The sequence below is a fragment of the Poecilia reticulata genome, chromosome 6, assembly GCF_904066995.2.
Source record: "Poecilia reticulata chromosome 6, P_reticulata-male-v2, whole genome shotgun sequence".
Lineage (NCBI taxonomy): Eukaryota > Metazoa > Chordata > Actinopteri > Cyprinodontiformes > Poeciliidae > Poecilia > Poecilia reticulata.
Window position 1 is genome coordinate 15,269,274 of NC_088835.1, and position 21,876 is coordinate 15,291,149.

Sequence of the window (21,876 nt, forward strand, 5' to 3'; positions counted from 1 at the left end):
TCCAAATTCTAAATAATTAGAAGAAACTTTGCAAATAAGTAGCACTGCTAAATTTCTTGTTCCTCTTTTGTTGTTGCAAGAAGAAGCGGTAATATTGACATTTATTTTTCTTCCACACATGTTTTTGTTTGAAATGTTTTTTGTTTTTTTTGGTTGTTTGTTTGCTTTTTTCTTATCTGGCCAGAACACCTTCTTCCATGTAAAAAACAATAAAATATTTGCAAGGTGTTGCAAATGGATTGCAACACAGTGCAGATGATTTTGAGTTTTACTTTTTTTAGCATGTTAAAATGACAATTCTAGCATTTTTTTGTTTTTCCTGTCCTGGAAGCATGATGCTTCCACTGCCATGTTTCACCTGGGCGTGTCGTCTTCACGCTATGCACACTATTTTCCATGTCAAAGTTCAGATTCCATCAACGTCTGAGGTTTCAGATGTTTAAGTCGACTAAATTCAGATTTATTTTCAAAGTAACAAAGTGAGTCAAATGAATTATTGTCAATGTAGCACAAAAATGACATTTTTTCCACAAGTCAACACATTTCATGCAACGAACATAAACCATAAACCATGCTGCTTCTGGTTTACTCACATGTCCACTTGGTAAATTCAGATGCAAAAAAAATGGCCTAGTTGAAAAGTTGCAACATCTTAGAACAACATGCAATTGCAGGAAAACAGTTGAGCATTTCAAAGTTAATTTAAGATCAACTCTTTTTTTTTGGTTACTGTCTTTAAAAATATCATGATAATGTGTTGCATGCTTCCACACAACTACCTGCATTGGACTTTCAAGAAGCCTTAAGCCAAAGTTAAAACATGCATAAATACGCCAATATGACTAAGACTTGATGTTGATAAATGTCTTTTCTTTAATGACTTGGACCTTATGAAAAGCCACAAATGCTGATTCTGAAAACTCATAAAAGACAGATTCATATAGAGTGTCTCATTGATTAAAGAAGGACAAATTTACAGCTACAAAACATACTGTATTACAGTCCTCATCTCACTATCAATGTGTGCAGAATCCTAACAGCAAAGGAAGCAATATGTAGTATCCTAAAATATTCCAGGTACCATAACATTTAAACTCTACATGTAAATAATATGTCTGGCATCGACATTCATAGTTCTTTATACCCATATCTGATATAGATTGCAGCTACCAAGGTCTTACATTGAAAGATAAAACCAGTGTGAAGATTAAAAAGAAAGAGTAGAAATGTGAGTGAAATGTGAATGAGTTGGAGCTGATATAATATTCAACAATATTATTGCATTGTCATGTTATCTATTATCGCACACCCGCAAACATATCTAAAACTCACTGCTGTTACAACAAAAAGAAATCAGCGTCTTCCTTTTAGAAAAACGGTTTGCTCTGTTTGAGCGTAAGCCATGTTTCATTAGTTTCTCTTTAATTGCTCTGAAAGTCTCTCGTCGCTCATATAGTCCGTGGCCTAAGAAGGATGACATTAATCCTTCAGTTAATGTTCCTCGTGGTGGAGCAGAGGAGTGAGTGGGTGTATGAGTGACACACTTACAGGGATGTTATGCATCTCCAGCTGCGAAACTCAGTTTGCTCATCTCTCTCATCTCTCTTTGGGCCATCTATCATTCGGCTGTCTTGCCTTCATTTCTCCTTTGAAGTCTCGGCCTATACAATGGCCCGAACCCCCATTTTTACTGGAGCACACTACGGACTGGTTAAGCCAAGTCTGCGTTGCTCCGTCCTGCAGAACACTTCCACTTCCTCTTCAGTAATTATTTAGTAAGATAACCAAGTTAATAAAAGGTAAGAGCTACTAGAGGGCATATGGGATCAATGGTTGTGACAGTGTGGAAATGGAAATAGTGTTGCTGAGATCCCTTTATGGTAGCGACTGGTAAAGACAGGCTGGTGCTGCCACAAAGCATTTAAAAGCGCACTGGTATGTGACCTGTAGGGTCAGGTAGCCGGCTACCAGCTGTCACACTCTGAACATACGTGTGGGCGTGTGTGTGTGTGTGTGTGTGTGCCTGCACGTTTGCATCCACCCCCACGTGATTGTGCTTGAGAGAACGTCTGAAGCCTTTGCACGCTCATGCGGGTTAGTGGGATTTTTTTTTTTTTTTTTTTGACCTACATACTGCTCTCGACGATCAGGTCCAAAGAAATCTATGTTAATCAGCGTCCTTCTAGCTAGCCTCTCTGCCGTTACGAGCAGGGTGACAAAGCAGACGACATTAAGACTGAAAAACAATAAGTTCTTTTTTTTTTTTTCTTTGAGCTGCTTCTCCCCACTTTTAGCTGCTTCCACTTATTTCTTCTTAGCATAATAAGACAGTGATTAGAGGCTTTTGAGCATGTCGCACTAAAAGGCTACCATGTGTATAAATGTGAAAAAAAAACAAAAACTAAGTAATTATACTTTTTAGTATTGAACTATAGTTCACATAGACCTATGTTTAACATTAGAAACTGTGCAGCTCAAAGAAATGTAATTGCTTGTCAGCTTTAAGCCTTCGCTTTGCTTTAAGGAGTGAAGAAATTGTCTCAGTGTTGATCCAATCCTGGGTATTGGCTCAGGGCAAAGACGGAGGATTTTTTTTAATAACCGCTGGATGAGTCCATGACTATCCTCCACCTCACATCCCTGTTGGTGGTGTAGCCTCAGTCATTTTATATCAGCTGCACTGATAGGCGTTAGTGGTTCTGTTCCTATCAGGAATTTGAAGCTGTTTCTTTTGCTCCACAAACTTAATTGGTGATTATGTTACTGACTGCAGAATTACCTTGGAGAGAGATTGTTATATGCTATTCTGGGTTGAAAAGGGATTTCCTGTTAATAAATTAAAGGAAATGCGTCCAGATTTATTATCTTTTTATGATGTGTTTCTCTTTCTTCCATTCCTAACAGCCACATTTTGTTGTGAAAAAACATTGTCTGATTTATCTGAAGACGTGTAGAATTTTTAAAATCAACCGAATAGTCTGTTAGTTACCGTTTTCCAGCACATATCATAAAAAAATAAGATTTGATAGATCATCACATGCTTCATAAGCCTGGTCCTCTAGGTCCGGATTTAATTAAATATAGAAACTGTTTTTATCTTAATCTCATAATTTAAATTAGTAAATTCAAGTTAAAAATTCAAAACAAAAGAAAACATATTCTTAGTGTTGATCCAATCAACAATGAGAATATTTTTTTCCACAATATTCCCTATTGGTGGTTTTAATGGTGAATACATAACGCCGTACTGTAACAAATATGAATATTTTTCTAGATAAGAGGTCTATTATATGCTAGTTAATTTAAAAATGTAGAAGCAGAAAAAAATCTAATATTTTTTTAATGCATCAGGTAAAACATATTCTTAAAACTAGTGACTTTTTTTTAAAATTCAACAGATAGAGGGCCATAAATTACCGCCAAATTAAAAATTTGGGTAACACTTTATTTGAAGGGGTGTGCATAAGACTGACATGACACTGTCATAAACATGACATAACACCTGTTATGAAGATAAAGAAGTCTATGAATGTTTATGACGGTTATCATCAAGTGTCATTTGGTAAATAATGACACTTTTAATGCAAAATTGCTCTAAACGTTGCATTGAAAGTCCATTAAAAATGCCAACTTTGCATTAAATTATCATAATTTATAAAATCATTTTGACATGAAATCATCTAGTGTTAAAAAGCAAGCTCTGCAACAACATTTTTGTTCAACTAATTTAAAAACCAGTCATATGCCATTTGCTTCGACCAGACGATCCGGAGGATCTGGACGATGCAAATGTGGCCGAATCACCAAGGTTTGCACGAGACGTGTGTAGCGCACCAGCTCATAGCTCTGCAGCTAACCGAAAAAGGCGACTGTCAATATTAATTCAATATTTGGAAGAGTAACCAACATGGACGGAAGAGCTTCTTTCATTTCCTGTAGCTGCTACCATTGCTAAAACTACAGGCAGGCTGCAAATCTAAACCAGCGCAGAAAATCAATGTCATCTTTCACAACGTCTCCTTCTGTTTGCTGATTGGCCCAAAAGAAATTCTACAAGACAAATCCAAGTCAGTGGGAGAAAGCCCAGATTGTCTGAGCAAGATTTTAATCAAGCAGAGTTGCACAGGAAGGCAGTGGTCAGGGCTATAATTAACAGGAACCACATTAAAATGTACTAGTAGGTGAATAATCAATACATGACATTTACACAGACAGTTAACAAGCTATGGTCAGCCTTGTACTTCAGCTAGCTGCTCAATACATGAGTTTGTCATCAGAGCCATGAAAAAAGGCCGTGCATTTTTTAAGTGAGGCATAATGAGAACATGAGAGCAGCTTCTTTAACCTTTACCATGTGGCAGCAGTGAATTAAAGTTGTCCTGCAAATACTACTGAGAGTTTGTCACTGTTAAAATGAATACTCCATGTCCACCGCAACATTTTTGTTGAGTGAACAAAGGACTTGAACTTGTTTTTTTTAAATTAGGTAAGATGGTTAAAGTACAGACATTATCAATAACCGTTTCCTTGCATGTAGTAGGACAATGTCACATTACTCTGAGTTTGTTGAGAAGGTAAATCTGTCGGCGTATTGGAACAAGAGTCTGCGTAATTTAGCAAATTTAGTGGTTTAAAACATCTCAAGCTATAAAAGTTCATACCAGTTCATTGAGCTGTACTAAAGATGGTGGAACGGTAAGAAGTTCCTGTTCTTTCATGGTCTTGTATTTAAAAATATCATGATCAGCTGATCCACCCAATCTGATGATGAGTCGGATGTGACAGGCTACGTCTAATTAACTTGTTTGCTTTTTAGAAATCCCAATAAAATGAGCTCATGGTGACATGAAATCTTTCTTCAATAAGTAAGAAAACACAAAAACTGATGTGTAACACCTTATGATCTCAACCCTTCATTTAATCAGAGTGAATGTACAGCTGCAAAATATATCAAATTGCAGTTGTTATCTCAATATCATGATGCGCAATAATGCAATTGCAAAGAACTGCTTGGATGAACTATAAGGTAGACCACTATGCATTGACTTTGCATGTACATATTAGAGTTTGGTCAGTCAAACAGAGTTTTACAAATTCTGTCAAAACATGTAAAATACAGAATTCAGTCACTGACGTGAAATTTCACAGGCAGTGGTAAGGATATCATAATAACAAAAAAATAGTAGATGGAGGAAATTGCAATATATTTACAAGCAACTTTGTTTTTGCAATGTTCATCAGCATTGTAATTTTTTTTTCTCTTTTTCTTTTCAGATTCCCACCCAAAACTCTCTCTGGTGCAATAAGACATAGGTATGAACTGAGCCCTTACCTCTAGAGTTGGTAGCCACGTCTGCCACCTTCTGAAAGGCATCTAAAAAGGCCACAGCTGCCAGAATAGTGGTCCTGTAAACACAAAGACACATGTTCACCATACTCCGACTGCACAGAGAGTCTGTAAACATTGCATAAGAGTTTTCACCACTGAGGGTTACTGTTCATCCAGACCAACGTCTCACCTGAGTTGAGAGTGCAGCTTTGTAGCCTTGGCACTGAAATCTTCCCACACGGGGTAGGAGCTCTGGTGAGAAAACAAAATGGAAAAGTTTGCCAGTACCTGAGCAAGGACGTTACGGTGCAAAAACACACTCTGTTAAACACACACAGTAAGCACGTGTTGGGATTTTATGAAGACATAATGTTCCATCAAAGAGGGAAAGTCTGGAGAAATGTGACAAAACGTTCATTTAAACGGACAACAGGGTAGATTTAAATCTGCGAAAGGCTGTGAGAAGTCAGAGAGCGTGGCTCCTTCGAAACAAGCTGAAATACAACCCAAACGTTCTGATTTGTCTTCAAAAGCTTCGGCAATACGTCTCGTCTTCTTACATGATGAGTTCACGTTGAAACTCTTTATATCGCTTTCTACGTCCTGGCAGGATGGACTTGTCTTTGAAAAATCTGGATTAGATTTACCTCTGGATAATCACACTCTGCCTTGAGCTAGAAGTGCAGAAGCCAAACATAAAACTCATTCAAGGCTAGATCCCATTAAAGCAATAGTTTGAGCCCTGGAGTAAAGAGAGGAAAGGCATAACCCCTGTGCGCCTCTTTAATGGAGATGAGCCAAAAAACCGGGGTTACACGTTCTGACTATATATAGCCAAGAGGCAATCTGGGAAGTGTCTCGCTCCTCATCGTTTCTGGTATAACCTCTGTTCTGGCAGTGACAGAGGTTAACTCCCAGCTTTCCTTGGATTTCCCTACGACAGTGATTTAGGAGATACCTCTTCGAAAAACATCGAAAATTAAAACTTCGCTAGACTCCTTCTAGGCTTTCTGTTCATGCTTAGCTTCAACAGGTGCCTAATTAGTTTGTAAGGTTTGTGGCTCCCAGGGGCAGGAGGTACGCGCTGCCAAAACAGCCGAGAAACCAGGGTTAAAGACTTGGGCGAAGACATGCACAGCATCCGGAGGGCATTGATGTTTTTTTATTATTAGTAGTATGTTCATTCACATCCCAATGACTTCAGGGAAGTGGATGGAAAGGTATACATTAGATGAAGAGAAAGAGGCTGCACCTCCCCTCATCTTTCACTGAAGGGTGAGGGTAAAAGCGTTATCCTTGGTCCTTGAGGACGAAATCAAAAGCTTTCACTCCGGAACATGCGGAGGCCTGTAATCAAAATGTGCCACTCGGATCTGATCGAATTGCTGTTCTAATTCAGATGAGTCACCGCTGTCATCACTTCAACCTTTCACTGACTGTTCCCTCACCTCCCACTCCTCTTTTCTTTCTTTCCCTTTTAGCTTCGTCAGACTGTTATACAACCAACAGGGGCCGGTCGTATCACAAATATTGCAGGGAAGGTTAAGGATTTTTAAGCTGATTTCGATTCTGACTGCAAACCTGTTGTCATTTTAGATTTACTTTGGTCTTAGATGATTAAGTCTTACAACATTTTACTCAATCTAATGTAAATGTAGTCGACTAAAAAGCTATTTAACATTTGTAAGGAAAACATTTTTCAATACCTATGTGGAATTTGTTTCGGTGAACTGAGTAAAACACTGTTAATGCCTTTTCAACCAGATTTAGCTGAACTTTTAGCAGCCCAACACTCTTCAGTGTGAACAACGATCGAGGAGCAAGTGTCTTTATTTGCATGATGTTCATGCAGTTCGCCTGGATTCAGATAGCCTTTGTCTTTTGTATGCTGAACTTAAGAGACTTAAAGGGATAGTTCTTGAATGTAGTTTATGTCTTTGGGCATTAGTGCCACATTTGAAAAGTGTGGTCAGATCTAAAAAATTTTTTTTTAAACACCGATTACAGATTCCTCAAAGCACCATTTATAACCTTGATTTGCAAAAAACAAAAAACAGATGTATAGTCTAGTATCTTGCTTGAAAACTCATTAATATGCATTGTCTCTTTTCATTAACTGCATGTATTGCTAGACCACTGGCAATTTACCCAGAATCCATCATTATTTAGGTTGGAGCAGGTTGGAGTTGATCTTTCTACTACATGACAGTTTTACATGTCATGTAGTTACAAAAGTAACACAGCAGTTTAAGTGAACCCTTCTCTATTGAATATGATATTGTTTTACTTTACTATGAGACAGTTAGACTAACCATAAATGTTTAACATCTTTCAGCACATGGAAATCCATGCCATACAAACATCTACTATGTAAATAATCCTTGGCATCTTTACAAATAATCGTCCAATGCATCCACCTGTTTAAAAGCTTACAGGATCATTTTTCTTATAAACCATTATGATGTTTTAGTCTGGAGGGTTTTTTTTGAGACAATATAAGCCTATGTTGGTCTTGGCTCCGCTTGAACCTCCATTAGCTTCAGGCTCCATGACAAACTAATCTGAATTTAAGTTTGTAAAGTTCAGTACACATAAGGCACAGGTTGTCTTGAGTTTGTCCAAGTGAACTGCATGAGACTCATGTAAATAAGATTACTCAACACCTTGTCATTGTTCACTATGAAGAAGAGAACAATGATTGGTAGAGTGTGCCTCTATTGCCCAGCTCACAGCGGTGCAGTGAGGTCAGTCCTTTTTCTCAGACACCGGTCAGCGATACTGTGCTGACTAAGGGCTTTAGCCTCATTCAGCTGGGCTGCTTATCAATACACAGACTGTCTGTATCTGAGAGCTAGCATCTCTCTGGTCCTAGCATAAGCACCACACCACACAAAAGAGAAATGTAGGAAACTAAATCCGAGCAGCCAATAGCTGAAGGGTGATTTAATCTGAGCCTGATGAACGATCGTTCATCAGGCCTGGCCCAATGGTATAAAGGTCCCTTGAGCTTTGGATCAATAAGAAATGCACCACTGAGGCAGAACGTACAACTTGATGCTTCGTTCGTTTGCAGTGCTGAGTGGTTTGCAAGCACCATGTGGGTCCTAGACAATGAGAAGGCAGGGAGCTGCCTGCAGGCCTGATGGATATGTTCACACTTTCCATCTGTTGTCATGAACAACAACAGACCACCCTGGTACAACTTCCTTGATTTCATCCCCCATCCCCCAGCACACACACACACACACTTGCGTCTCAGTAAGTCCTGCTAATATCACTAAAAAGATGAGAACTTGTTTTTTACACGTTATCTACCAGATGAGTCAGTTCAACATTTGAGGTCAAAGGTTTGCCTTGGCCGCTAAGCAACATCTTTTGAAGGTAGTGATTTACTGGCACAAGGCCAAACATCAGGAAGCACAATCAATAACCTCTCAAGCCTGTTTCTGCTCAAGAGGATGAGGTGATGAAACTGTTATTTCCTTTCAGAGCGTCCTTCCCAGATTAGGATAAAGAGGGAGCAATCGTCTGGGGTCAAATGTCACACTACCATCCTCGTGTTGTGATAACTGAAAATTATGTGTGCATCTTCTGCCTTACTGATATGATCCAGAAGAATATAAGAACTCTTTGGATTTGTGTGTCCGGACCACTGGAGTAACTCCAGTAGGCTTTTCTTTGACATACGACAGAATTACGCTTTCATCCGAGCAGTTTTTGTGTTTGGTAAACAGGTTGGTACACCGGCTTGACTGTTGTGGCAACCACTTGTCTGACGGACCTGCTGAACACTATGCAAATAACACAAAGGGAAACATGTTTCATCCCTCAGCCTGTCCTGTTCCGTGTGGGATGTGGGGGAGGACCCGGTGAAACAGACAAAGGCAGTAAAAAAAATATATGCGTCTGCATAGCCACCGTGCAGCCACAAAGGTCAGATCAAAACCCCCAGACTAGCTGAATGTCTGCGTGTTACCTTCATGTCGTTCACGATGGCCTGGAATAATCCACCCAGCGCTCCGCACTCCTTCTCCACAGACTCCATGGTGTCCAAAACAAATAAAAAGAAAGCTAACGAAGAAACCAGAAACAGTCCGGGGATGCCAAGGCTCAGCTCTGTTCACTCATTAAATTCGTCGATGCTCGTTTCGATCATCCGAGGATGCGAAGCCACACAGCCAGCAGCCTGCGGAGCGCACGAACAAAAACAAATGTGCGGCTCGGGGCCACCGGCTGCTCCTCCAACTCGTTCCGTCGCGTCTCTCCTGGATGGCTGGAGCCGTCTTGGTTGGGACTAAAGCCGCCGGAAAACGTGGAGGGCACATGCACTGTGGCTCCTCATAATGAGCGCAAACAACGCAGAGCGCACAGTTTCGGGGGGTAGAGGGCAGGACCAGGGGCCACGACACAACGGGAGACGGGATCAATCGCAGGGGGGACGCGGAGACGCGCTCTGTTGTTAATAGCGGAGCAGATGTCTCGGAGATGGAGTCTCCCGTAATTCGATCCATGGGAATGGAAAAGGGGCAGGTCATTTTTTTTTTTTTTTTTCCTGGGTAAGGAGGAGGGGACAGGGAGGAACACCCTCCTCCAGCCCTCCTTTCACCCGACGCAAACAAAAGTAAAACCCTGTTCTTCTGGAGAACATTTTCTTGACATATGCAAAGCAGGATTTCCTCGGTTTTATTTGTATCCGAGCACGCGTCTGATAATGGCCAGCTTTGCCTCGCTTTTCTTTATTCTCGAACCCGTTAAAAGAAACAGTAGCACGCGGCTCATTATCGCCTCAGCGTATGCACCGGATTATGCACAACACGAGAGAGGTGTTGATGACTTTCAAATATTGTAAAAAAATAAAATAAATGCATTAATGCCCATATTGTCCATATTTTACCGCTTATATAACTAAAAACCATATAAAAAAATAAATGCTGATTAAAAGTAATTTATATTGTGCATTTATTTCACATCCAGGAAGTTTGGTGACGGTAACTTCCTGAAGGGACACACCCTGAACATCTTTCAGCTCAGCACGCAGCTCATTTTCTTATGATTTAAATGTTTGGCTGGGTTGTTCTTCTTCTGGGCGTGTGACAAGTTGAAAACACATAATTACTTCTCCAGCCTTGATAGTGAATAAAATGTTGATTCTATACGATACTGTTTATATCCAGTGGTGGGAAGTAACGAAGTACAAGTACTTCGTTACTGTACTTGAGTACAATTTTCGTCTATCTGTACTTTACTTAAGTAGATTTAATAATGGGTACTTTCTACTTTTACTTCACTACATTTTACAGTAAGTATCGTTACTTTCTACTTCACTACATTTCTACAAAACTGCCGCGTTACTCGTTACATCCAAGTCGCGTTGCTCTTTTTTTCCGTTAAAATGTGAAGTTCAGGGATTTAAGGTGGCGCCGTAAAATCCAAGCAATAACGTGACTTAGTGTCTGTTGTCACCCATCGCCTCCACCTTTACTCGCACACGGAGCTCCAAGACATGCGCAGTGGTTTCCTCTGAGCGTCAGTAATATAATAGCGCTGCATAAATCATAAGATATGGCGACATGTAAAATCAGCAGCGCTTCGCTTTCACAGATGGTGGGGACTTCGTCCAATTTTTAACGTCACTTGGAAGGAAAGCTTAAAGAAAGGTAAGCTCTGTGGACGTGATGCTAGCAAAGCTAGCTGTATTTACTGAAACACATGTTACCATACCATACCATACCAACTTTATTTATAAAGCACTTTAAAACAACCACAGCTGATACAAAGTGCTGTACATTAAAACACAGCATAATAATAAAAAAAAAAAAACTCTTACAGTTTAAAAACAAAAACATACACTCTAAAACTAGATCCCACAGGAGTTAAAAGCCAAGTAAAATAAATGGGTTTTAAGACGAACTTTAAAAGTGGACAGTGAAGGGGCCTCTCTGACCTGCAAAGGCAAGTCATTCCATAACTTAGGACCTATGACAGAGAAAGCCCTGTCCCCTCTGAGCTTCCTCCAACATGTTGCATCTGCGATGAAAAAAAGTTGTCACTCATGCGCTGAATTACTGTGTGGAGGTGTTGACTGAGGTGTTGCATATATGGGACAACGCTGTGACCAAAGTGCAATATAGTGATATGACATTCATGGATGATCCGATTCTTCTGGACGGATCTTGACCAAGTCCTATAGTGCTGAAGCCTCACTGAGAGCCGTTCTTTGTTCTTGTAATGCTCTGCGTACACTGCAGTAGCTATTTTATTTCATTAAAATATCTTTATATTTAATTGGCGAATAAATAAAACAAGAACGTAGGAACGCAGAGCATGCTCATTGCTCTTTGTTTTCGTCACCTGTCATGGTGGCAGACATTGCAGCAGGAGGGAGGATGAGAACAGTCACGGTGCTCCTCCTGCTTGGTTACTTCTTGCTTATTGGACCTTGGACAGTGTTCATAGTTGAGCGTTGTTAATTGCTGTTTAATGGTGCAGACAATTATTATTTCTGACATTGGCAATATGGGCAACCGCCCAGGGTGTTATTTTTTTAGGGATGGCAGGAGACCTCTGTGTATTGTGGCACAGAGATGAAAGCAAAACAGAATGAAGAAGAGTTTGAATTGTCACTGGTTACATTTATTTCAGCTCTAAGTATTTAATATCTAGGTGTTTTTATGGGAAAGTAAATCTTTCAGATCAATTTGAGAAGCAGTTTTGATAGGTGCACTTAATTTTATTGTCATGTAGCATGGGGTACTGGTTTTGATTTGGTCTTGGGTTCGGTGGTCTAGACTACAACTCTGCTACGAGGCTCCTTGGTTCCATGTCCTCCTCTGCCAGTTGGATTTCTTTCAAAATAAATGTATGACAAAAAAAGTGAAGTTAATGTTATGTTAGGACAGGAGACGAGATGTTTCCATCCCTGAAATTATGATGCATAGAATCACATATCTAAGTCTAAACTATGTTACAGAGTAAACTCAATAAAAACATGCTTTATCTATGGCATTGTTCATTAAAATGACACATTACTGATGTATTAAAATTAAATACGATTGGTACACTTAATGATATTAGTGATTAGGCAATGCATTCAGCAAGTACTTTTACTTTTAATACTTAAGTATTTTTAAAAGCCAGTACTTTTTTACTTTTACTTAAGTAGAATGTTAATGTGGTACTTTGACTTTTAATTAAGTACATTTTTGTCTGTGTATTTGTACTTTTACTTAAGTAAATTTTTTGAGTACTTTCTCCACCACTGTTTATATCACAGTTGGTTAAACTTCCATCCACTATTCTGTTCATTGCACATCTCTTACCAAACACATCCTGGGGAATAATTTGAAAGCGTTTGATAGACGGTGGTTCCTGAAAGGGCACACAACCCTGTCAAAATAGCAGGTTTGTGATACTTATTACACTGAGAACATGATAAATACTTCCCACACGTTTTTGAGTTGTAATTTGGAAACAGATCCTGTACAATTACACGTTAAAGTTTTAAAGTTTAAAGTTAAAGTTGCAGGCTCTAAAAATATTACTTTGCTAAAACTCCTTTTATCCATCTCAAATTCGGATGTGCTGTCAATTTGTTCTGGATTTGAAGAACCAGAAATAATCAATCGATCAATCAATCAATCAATCAATCAAATTTTATTTGTATAACACATTTCAGCAGTGAGGCATTTCAAAGTGCTTTACATCATTAGATACAAAAACACAGAGTCATGCAACATTGAATAAACAATCAAATAAAAGACTAAAATAATGTTATGATGATTGATAATAATGGTTTAAGTGTATATGTATTTAGTTTAGCACCACATATTCAATTGGAAATGTCCTGGTAAGGAAAAATAAGTGTCAGGAAAATGTGGAATAATTGGCACCAGTATTGCTAGTTTCTATACCAGCAATAGTATCAAAACCAGATATTTTTTTATCTAATTATACACTGAGTGAATATGGGGCCATGGTCACAAAAAAAAAAAATCACTTTTTTTTTTTTTAATCCAATGACAACACAAGAAGGAAAGTGGTTAGGAGATGATAGCAACACTGAAGGAGCTGTAGTCATTTCCAAATAGATCTGGTTGTTTTCTTCCATTTCTGGAACAAAGATAACTATTTTGGACAACCGTTCTCTCTGGTTTTGGATGCTCTACAGCTAGAAGGATTTTTTTCCCAATACTTTTTTATTTTTTTTATTTTGGGGGCCTGATGCATAACCATAGCAACATGTCAAGTTAAAACAGCAAATGGTGTATTTGTGAGTGCATTACCATCTCCACCCAACTGGCACGCGCCTCACAGGAAATCAAGCACACCCATCTCTCTCACTCAGGCCTCCAGGAGCCTATAAAGTAACTTGGCACACCTGTGTTCTGAATTATCCCTTCAAACAAAGAACTCAACTTCAAGCTCCTACAGAGACACCACTGGTAGGAAATGAACATTAAATCATTTAACCTGCATTCAGAGGACCTAGTTGATGAAATGGGTTTATGTTTGGAATGTAGTTTGTTTTGTTCACTATAATCTAAGTAATTTTGGTTCATTTGTTTGTAGGTTTTCAACCTGCTTGGTGACCACTCTGTGTCTACTCTGACCACTCAAATAAAATTATGGTGGTCTTGTATTGTAAACTAAAGTAATTTAAAGACAAAAGAAAAGAGAAATAAAAGGATGCCACTGAGATGAGTTGTCCCTGCGTCTCTTTGATGGGAGCAAGCCTTTTTCAAGTTTGGGCAGAAGCCGAGGCGATTTGAAGAACCCCAAAAAAACTTGACACAACAAGATGGTTTGCAACTGGGAGCAGCTGCATCACAGGAGCTAATCATGGATCCAGAGCAGGGAAGGACAGGAGATGGAGGAAGTTCAGGCCATTTCTTCCATTGGTCATGGAGCTGGATGCTCTGGTACCTCTGGAGATTAAAGTGCAAAGGATTCTTTATGAAATGAAGAACATTACAGAGCATCTTCTTCCTCAAACTATGATACGACAACAGTATTTTCAGTCAGAGGCTTCTAAAGTTTTGCAGTAATACAGACTGCTTAGATATATTAGATATTATTCCTTCCCACAGAAGGGAACAGTTATAAGACAGAAATATCTACAACATATTTAAAAATTTTGAGTTAAATGACATTGAACTTCCCTCTGGGAGTGATAGTGTATTTTTGAATTTAACTGAATTCTACATAAAAAAAAAATAAATAAATCTTCTGTATTCTAAAATTGTCTGAACTTAGAGTTGCAGAATAAATGTCTTTTCTTTCAAACGAAACATCAAAGTCTGGATAAACTATCAGATCCTCCTGAGAGAATGTGTTGGTCTGAAGGAACAAAACTAGAACTTTTGGGCAGCAATTCCAAAATGTACGTTTAGCACAAATCAGCACTGGGCGTCACAAAACGTGCATACTTCCTACTGTGAAACATGGTGGTGGCAGCATCATTGTAGGTGGTTACTTTTCTTTGAACCTGGGTCTTTGTCGAGGTGAGAAATTGTAAGCGATTCGTTTTGACCCCAAACCTGATAGAAAGATGTGTAACACCCCTAACGATGAAGGGTCATTTTTTAATTTTATTTTACCGACATCAAATTGAGTCCAAGCATTCATCCAAATCAAGAGAAGATTGACTTCATGAGAACTCTTGTAAAGTAGGGAACATGTTATGAAGTCGAGATGTGGCATGCTGATAGAATCCCACCAAATAAGATTATACAGCCATTCAACCCACCAATCTGGGTTTAGTATTTCATGATAAGCTCCGCCTTCAGCGGGAGTTGGAGGCGACCAGGCTCAGTCCGTTCTATATGTCAGAGTCAAACATCACCGCCTTTTACGACGCATCCACAAGGTCACCGCACAGCATTCCCAATAAACATCCTGTCTCCCCTGTACATCTGCCACACACACTTTTCTCCGTCATTCATCAGTTTTATTTTTAAACCACAAGACAAACGTCAACGCAGAGCACAACTCAAAAATATCCACAGGCGTTGTACCCAAGGAATTTACTCTTCAGTCTACAATTTTAATTCAAACATGTTGTTAAATCTATTGTTGTCGTGTCACGGCTCTCTTTTATCACATCATCCTTTCGGCTTTCCCTCCCCAAAGGGTCTTGTCGCCAAAGTTTATTTACGAAGCAATTACACGATCAGCATATGATACCCTTTGCTCTTCCTAAACAGTAGGGAAAAACTGCCTCTGCTCTGGGTATTTTTGGAGTAACCAGATACGCCACTTCCTGTCATAAGAGAGAACTTAAACAATAGTAAAGCAATAAACACTGAATACTGCAGAAGCAAAAAGGAATCTAAGAATAACCCAAACAAAAACAGAGTCATGCTATCATTTTATTAAGTTGTGGAAACTAGATTTTGCAACTGTGTCTGGTTTGGTAACTCCTGCCCACGTGGACAGACATGCAGAGAGAGACCGGGACCGGAGCCTAGTCTCTCTCTCTCTGTGCTCTCACCACAGGGCTAACTGGCATCTCTGAGAAAGCAGCTATAAAACAGAAAATATCCCCTCACAGACGATGACATTCCTCGCCACCGCCATCAACCCCCTCTCTTGGAAAAAGGGGGTCTGTTCTGTTCTCTTCCATACCACCGATGTGTTTGCAAGAGAGATTTTTTTTATTTTTTTTATTCAGGATCTGTTTTAGTTAGGAAAATATGCAAAGGTTTCTGTTTCGCCTCTCTTTTTCTCCAGTAAGACTGAACAACTGAAAGCAATCATAAGTCCTAAACACATCAAGCTGAGCAGACCCACAAGACTTTGGAGGGTTATATAACTCTGTGTGTGAGGATTTTAGCTTTGGGGTAAGTTTTCATCTAACATTGGGAGTGAATGTTTTTAAGCCTTTTTCCACATTTTGTTTTTCTGTGGTCATCAGTCAGACATTGGGTCAAGAAATACTTAATATCGCAGTAAAATGATTTTGGAATGCACTCATTCTATTTTATAGATTTGTCATCTTACCACCACAGACCCCAAAGCACTTTATTTATTTATTGGAATTTTATTTGATAGACCAACACAAAGTGGGGACTGATTGCAAGTTGGAAGAAAAAAAATATGCACTACATATCAGCATTAACATTAGTATCTGCAGATGTTAGTTATTTTTTAGCATATCGTCTCAGTCCCAAAAAATAAAACCAATGTTTCTTTTTTTTTTTTTCTTTTCCATCTTGTTGCCAATTATGTTTCTGGAAGGGGGAGGGGGGGGTCATGTGGTCTTTGTTTGGTCATGTGATAGGACTGTGGGATGTTTAAAGCTGCAGTAGGTAACTTTTCTAATTTATAAATTTTTTACATATTTGTTCAAACTGACAGATAATGCGTAAAAAAAAAAAAACACACAAAAAAAAACCAAAGTGAAAAAGACATCAAGTTCCTTTGATTCCTCCCTGTGGTTCTATTGCCATCTGCAGAAACACAACAAATCAGAGCCAGTTTTAGCATTAGCACTGTCAATCACGCCTGTGTATGAGCTGCTCATACCCTTTGCTGGGTGTGAGCATACATAGGTTAGTAAACATGATGACCAATGACATCCTTTAAAGTTAGGTTCTTTCTGAACCATTAGCGCAGATGCATCAAACCAGCAATCTTGAGCAGCGTTTACACAAGTCAGAGTTCTTTGTTCTAAGGCCGATGGTTCTAGTCTGACCATTGCCTTGCAGCACAGTCTGGGCTTTCTCCCACCATCTTGGATTCCTCAGGTAGATTTTCCACAGGGCCAATCAGCAAACAGAAGGAGAAGTTTTGAATGACGTTGATTCTTCTGTACGAAGCAAAGGATGTAACAGGGGACAATTTTTTTTTTACCGCGCTTCAATGGTGGTGACAGAGATAGGAAAGTAAACGCAGTATCTATGTTCAATCAATATCCATACAAGCTTGTATTCAGTCCTTCTTGGCTGGACGTCCCACAGATGGATGGATGGAAGTTAAGAAACTTTGTTTGAACCTTGCGGTGAGCTCACCTGTGGGGATTCGTACATACCATGCAGAATGTTCTGGTTTCCTTCAAGAAGAGGACAAACCTCAGTCATGCTGAGCATGCAGACTAACAGAAGAGAAGTGGATTATTCGAAATTTGTGTGGCTTAACTTTGGTCCTGTTTTTCCACCACAGATAGCTTGTCACTAAAGGAATTCGTTCATATAGAATAAATCCAAGCTGTTGTTCTCCATCTGTGAGGAAACAGCAAACTTTTAACAGCTGACTTTCAAGCACAGCCCCATCAATCCTTTTTTTATGTGGGAGTGAAAGAGAATGGGTCCTTAGTTTCTGTAACGCTGACAAAAATCTGAGAAACATTCCTTCAGCCGAATATTAAAAAAAACTTCTGTCCATCCACAGACTTTTACTATTATTGAAAATCTTCCACAGATCGCTGTAATTTTAATACATGCTGCAAAACAATTGCAATGATTCCTTATTATAACCATTATCAAAGATCTATGAAATGAAGCAATACTTTTGTGCAGATTTTACTCCTCGTTGGGACCTGATTTACTCAAAGTAATTTAGGGGGCCCATTTAAGGAAATTGGATATTTATATTCCTTTTTCATTATATGAAAATGATCTCAAATCTAATGTAACCCTGCTCAATATCCAAAGCTTTAAAAGCTGTAGGATTTCCTAACTGCTTTGTTCAGGGACATTGCTATCACTAGCAATACAAAGTGCTAGAAATATTTTTAAACAGTCACTGTAGCAAGATGTAGACGAAATAAAGATGTTTTTGTGTGTGAATTGAGATGAAAATAGAATTGCAGATAAGTTTTTTATTTTTATTTCTGGAGTGTTAATCTGCGTGCTGCCATGTTGAATTTTGAGGTTGAGTTTGGGGAGAGATCTCCAGTTTTCCTAACATGACGGTGTCAAATCAATTTTAAGATAACTATTAGATGTGCTATTTTGTTATTTACTCTTGTATTTAATAGAAATATGTCATTTAGCTGTACAGAGTACAATTGATGAGACCAGTGTGAAAAAATAGTAACTAAGAAAGGACTAGACATGAAAAATAAATCTAGCTAGAAATATTAAGAAAAGACTGAACCAAAGTGAAACAGAAACATGGCTGATCTATCAAAGACAAGGAACACAGAAATTAACAAAACCAACTCAAACAACTCAAAACCATGACATGAATAAAATTACATGAAACAGCTAAGAACAATTGTTTTTTTGTTGTTGTTGTTGTTGTTGTTTTTACAATAATCAGCTGACTCCTATTATTCTTTAACAAGAAAACCTCTTTAACAAGAAAAAAAAGGCTTCTGAATGTGATACACATGTCAACACATCCCATAGGCAATTAGAGTTGTCCTTGGAGAACAATTGCAACGTTTGGTATGCACTCTTTATATAGTCTTTTCCACAGGAGTTTTCCAACAACTGTTGGAAAACTATGAAAAGACTAATGTAAACTGAACTGGCCACAGACCGGCTCTCCCAAGAGGACTTTAGGATCCCATTCACTCCTTTGTTACATCTCCTCTTCTTTGACTTTCATCCACCAGTTTGCTTGGCTGTTCTTATTTTCTGATCTCCACTGCTCTTCCCTTCATTGCAACACTCCCCTCCTTTATTGTGCTTAAAAAAAATCTCACGATGTGTTTTGTCTTTTTTCACAGCCATGTTTCAGGACTCTGTTGAAGTGTGAGGAGATTTCCCCACTTTCTTGTCTGCCTGAAAGTTTCACCATGTTTTCCCTCAGCGGTTCCTGCTCTTTCAGTGAGAGACTGAAAAACACGTTCTCCCCTGTGGTACATGCTACAAAGATCAGGCCTGTGGCAGCTCAGAGGCTCACGTAACGACTGCGGAGGGATGGAGGGGGAGAGAGTTTACTTAGTTAGGCAAAAATGATGATAGAAAACCTTCATCTTCAAGGTGAACCACGTGTCTCGGTTTGTTGGGAATTCTGCTTGAACTCAGCACGGAAAAAAAATAAAAAATAACGAGCAAAATAAGCAAGCAACTGAAAAAAAGAACACTAGTACAGGCCAAGCTTTATTGAAAATGATTTCCTTCCTTTTAAACATGGGGAACAATTTTACCCTGCTCCTTGTAAAATAAGCAAGCAGAGAACTGAAAGTATTCTAGTGGTAAAATTATATGTCTATGTCAGAATATTAAGAAGTTTATAATCGCTCATCATGGGCATGAATACTATATGAATTTAAGGCCTTTTAAGACATAATGTAAATAAACCACTATTTCTCAGGGTGGAAACACTGCATATAACTGCAACAAATGTAAAAAAAAATCTGAAGCTTTATTGAGAACATATACAATATACATTCCTCCCTATCATTAAACACGGTACAAAAATGACTTTCTGTTCACAACCATGAGAAACTCATGTGAAAATATTGATTAAAGAAGTATTAAAATAGCCAGGCTTTGGCCTGTCGTAACCTGCAAACTACTGCGGTAACAGAGTCACTCTGCACAGTGAAGCAGTTTGCATCAGCATCCACTGAGAGGTTACTGATCACAAACTAAACTTTTATGATGTGATGAAGCAAAGTAAAACAAGAGGTATGCATAGATGAGCCAATCATAGGTCGGTGTTAAGCACAGTGGTGGCAGCATCATGGTGAGCGTCTGAGGATCGGCCTCACTGCTTCCTCACAAATGAACAGCCAACACTGATTCAGCTGGGTGCTACAACAAGACAGCTGTCCCAAACACACATCAGAACTGCTTTAAAAATAGCTAGAACATGCTGGTGCTAAGCTTCTAGAAGAGAAGGACAAAAAGGTGTGTGGTTTCTTCACAAATTGCTAGTAAATATCCATGCAAATATTTGTGGGAACACATTTGTTCATTTGAGCCTGTAAGCCTAATTTGAAATGTGTCGTTTAGAGAAAAATAGCAAAAAAAAAATCATACAATGCTAATGTTACGTTTAGTGATATTATTATTCAATTTCAATATTCATGCGTTCTGTTCAAATGGCTCCTTCAGGTTAATATAAACCCTATGTTACCATGTTATTCCTGCACATAAACTTCAGATTGATAAAGCAGAACCACACTAACATTTTGAACCAAATAAATATCTTTAAATATCTAAAGTCGCATTTCAGAGCTTCGACAAATATATTAGCATGGACAGCAAGCTGAAGGCTTTTTACTTCACCTCCAGGCAAAAAAATAAATAAAAATAAAAATTCAGTCAGTTTATCTCTGGTGAGTCCTTGAATCAGTATATTTTATCTCCAGCAAGGACGTGACAGAGCAAATTATCTGGGCGATAAAAACCCTCTCACTCCTGACATTCCGCTGTGATTCATTTCAGTACAGCCTGATGCTCCCTGATGAGGATAACGATAGGGGCTACAGGTTCAAGTGTATTTATCGCCTCTTCAGCTATCAGCATTCCTGTCTTTTGTAGAGAGAAAAGACATTTCCAAGCTCAACCCGGTTATATTAATCCTTCTCAATTTGGTATGCAGAGGAATGAAAATTGACTACGAGCATATCCAAGATTCCTGGACGACTGTGTGGATCGTACCGTAGTGAGATTTGCTGAGACGTGCCCCCCCCCCCCCCATCCCCCAGACACATAAAATAAACACGGTTATAACTGACATTCCAGTCTAAGAAAGGAGAGTGACCCGGGTCAGATCACTGTTTGAGCATTGCTGCCATTCCTCATGGGCTCCCTCTGTAGTCACTGTCAATGTGTGGATTTCTGTTTCGGATTCTGCTCTGTCAAGGGTTTCCATTTGTGTGCGCATTTTTCTTTTTTGTTTTTACAATTTGCCTTGTTCCAACTACAAACACGAATGGCTTATATTTGGTTTTTGTGCGCGTTTGTATTCAGCCATGCCGAGTTGCCCTGCCTGTGTCCTAGCTTTGCTCTCTTCACAAGACTGGACGTTCTGTCCAGGCCTAATATGAAAAGCAGATCATATTCGTATTCTAAAAGGAGCCTGTGTGAGTACCAGCTTTAACTCTAAGCACAGATTTTTATTTGGATTTAAGCCTGGGTCATTCTGTTGAAGCTCTGGCTGTATGTATGGATTTGCTGTCCTTCTGGACGGTCAACCTCCACCACTGTCTGAAATGTTCTGACATCTCAAACCGCTGTATTTAGCTTGATCCATCTTTCTATCAGGTGTTGAAGAGCTGAAAAGCATCGCCACACCGTTATTATGCCACCATCGTCTCTTACTGTGGGTGTATTCCCAGTGTTGGGTGTTTGGATAAACAAAATTAAAAATCTAATTTGTTTCCATCTGACAAAAGCAACAACTTCCGCATATTTTCTACCTCCCCCACATGGCTTGTGGCTAACTCAAAATGAGACTTGTCATGTTTTTTTGTTCAATAATGGCTTTCTTCTTGCCCCTGTTTCTGTTTTCTCTGATTAATGAGCTCCTTGCTCCACTAATTAGTTTAGATGGACAGCCATGTATTAGTAGGGTTGCACTTGTGCCACATTGTGTCCACTTTCAAATAATCGGCTGAACAGTGCTAATTGAGATGTATGAAGATTTAT

At 39.0% G+C, this 21,876-nt stretch overlaps 1 protein-coding gene across 6 annotated transcripts in view; it reads right to left on the reverse strand.

Moving 5' to 3' along the window:
• mtss1la (MTSS I-BAR domain containing 2a) overlaps positions 1-9,846 on the reverse strand; it is a 35,281-nt gene extending 25,435 nt beyond the window's left edge. For 5 of the 6 annotated variants that reach the window (XM_008411640.3, XM_008411642.3, XM_008411641.3 and 2 more), the window contains exons 1-3: positions 9,306-9,846; positions 5,520-5,581; positions 5,333-5,406 (exon numbers count right to left, since the gene is read on the reverse strand). In XM_008411640.3, the coding sequence (XP_008409862.2) occupies positions 5,333-5,406; positions 5,520-5,581; positions 9,306-9,374 (205 nt within the window). In that variant the 5' untranslated portion in view covers positions 9,375-9,846. The remainder of the gene's footprint in view (positions 1-5,332; positions 5,407-5,519; positions 5,582-9,305) is intronic. The other variant, XM_081608029.1, reaches the window with a different exon arrangement.
• Between the last annotated feature and the right edge of the window lie 12,030 nt (positions 9,847-21,876).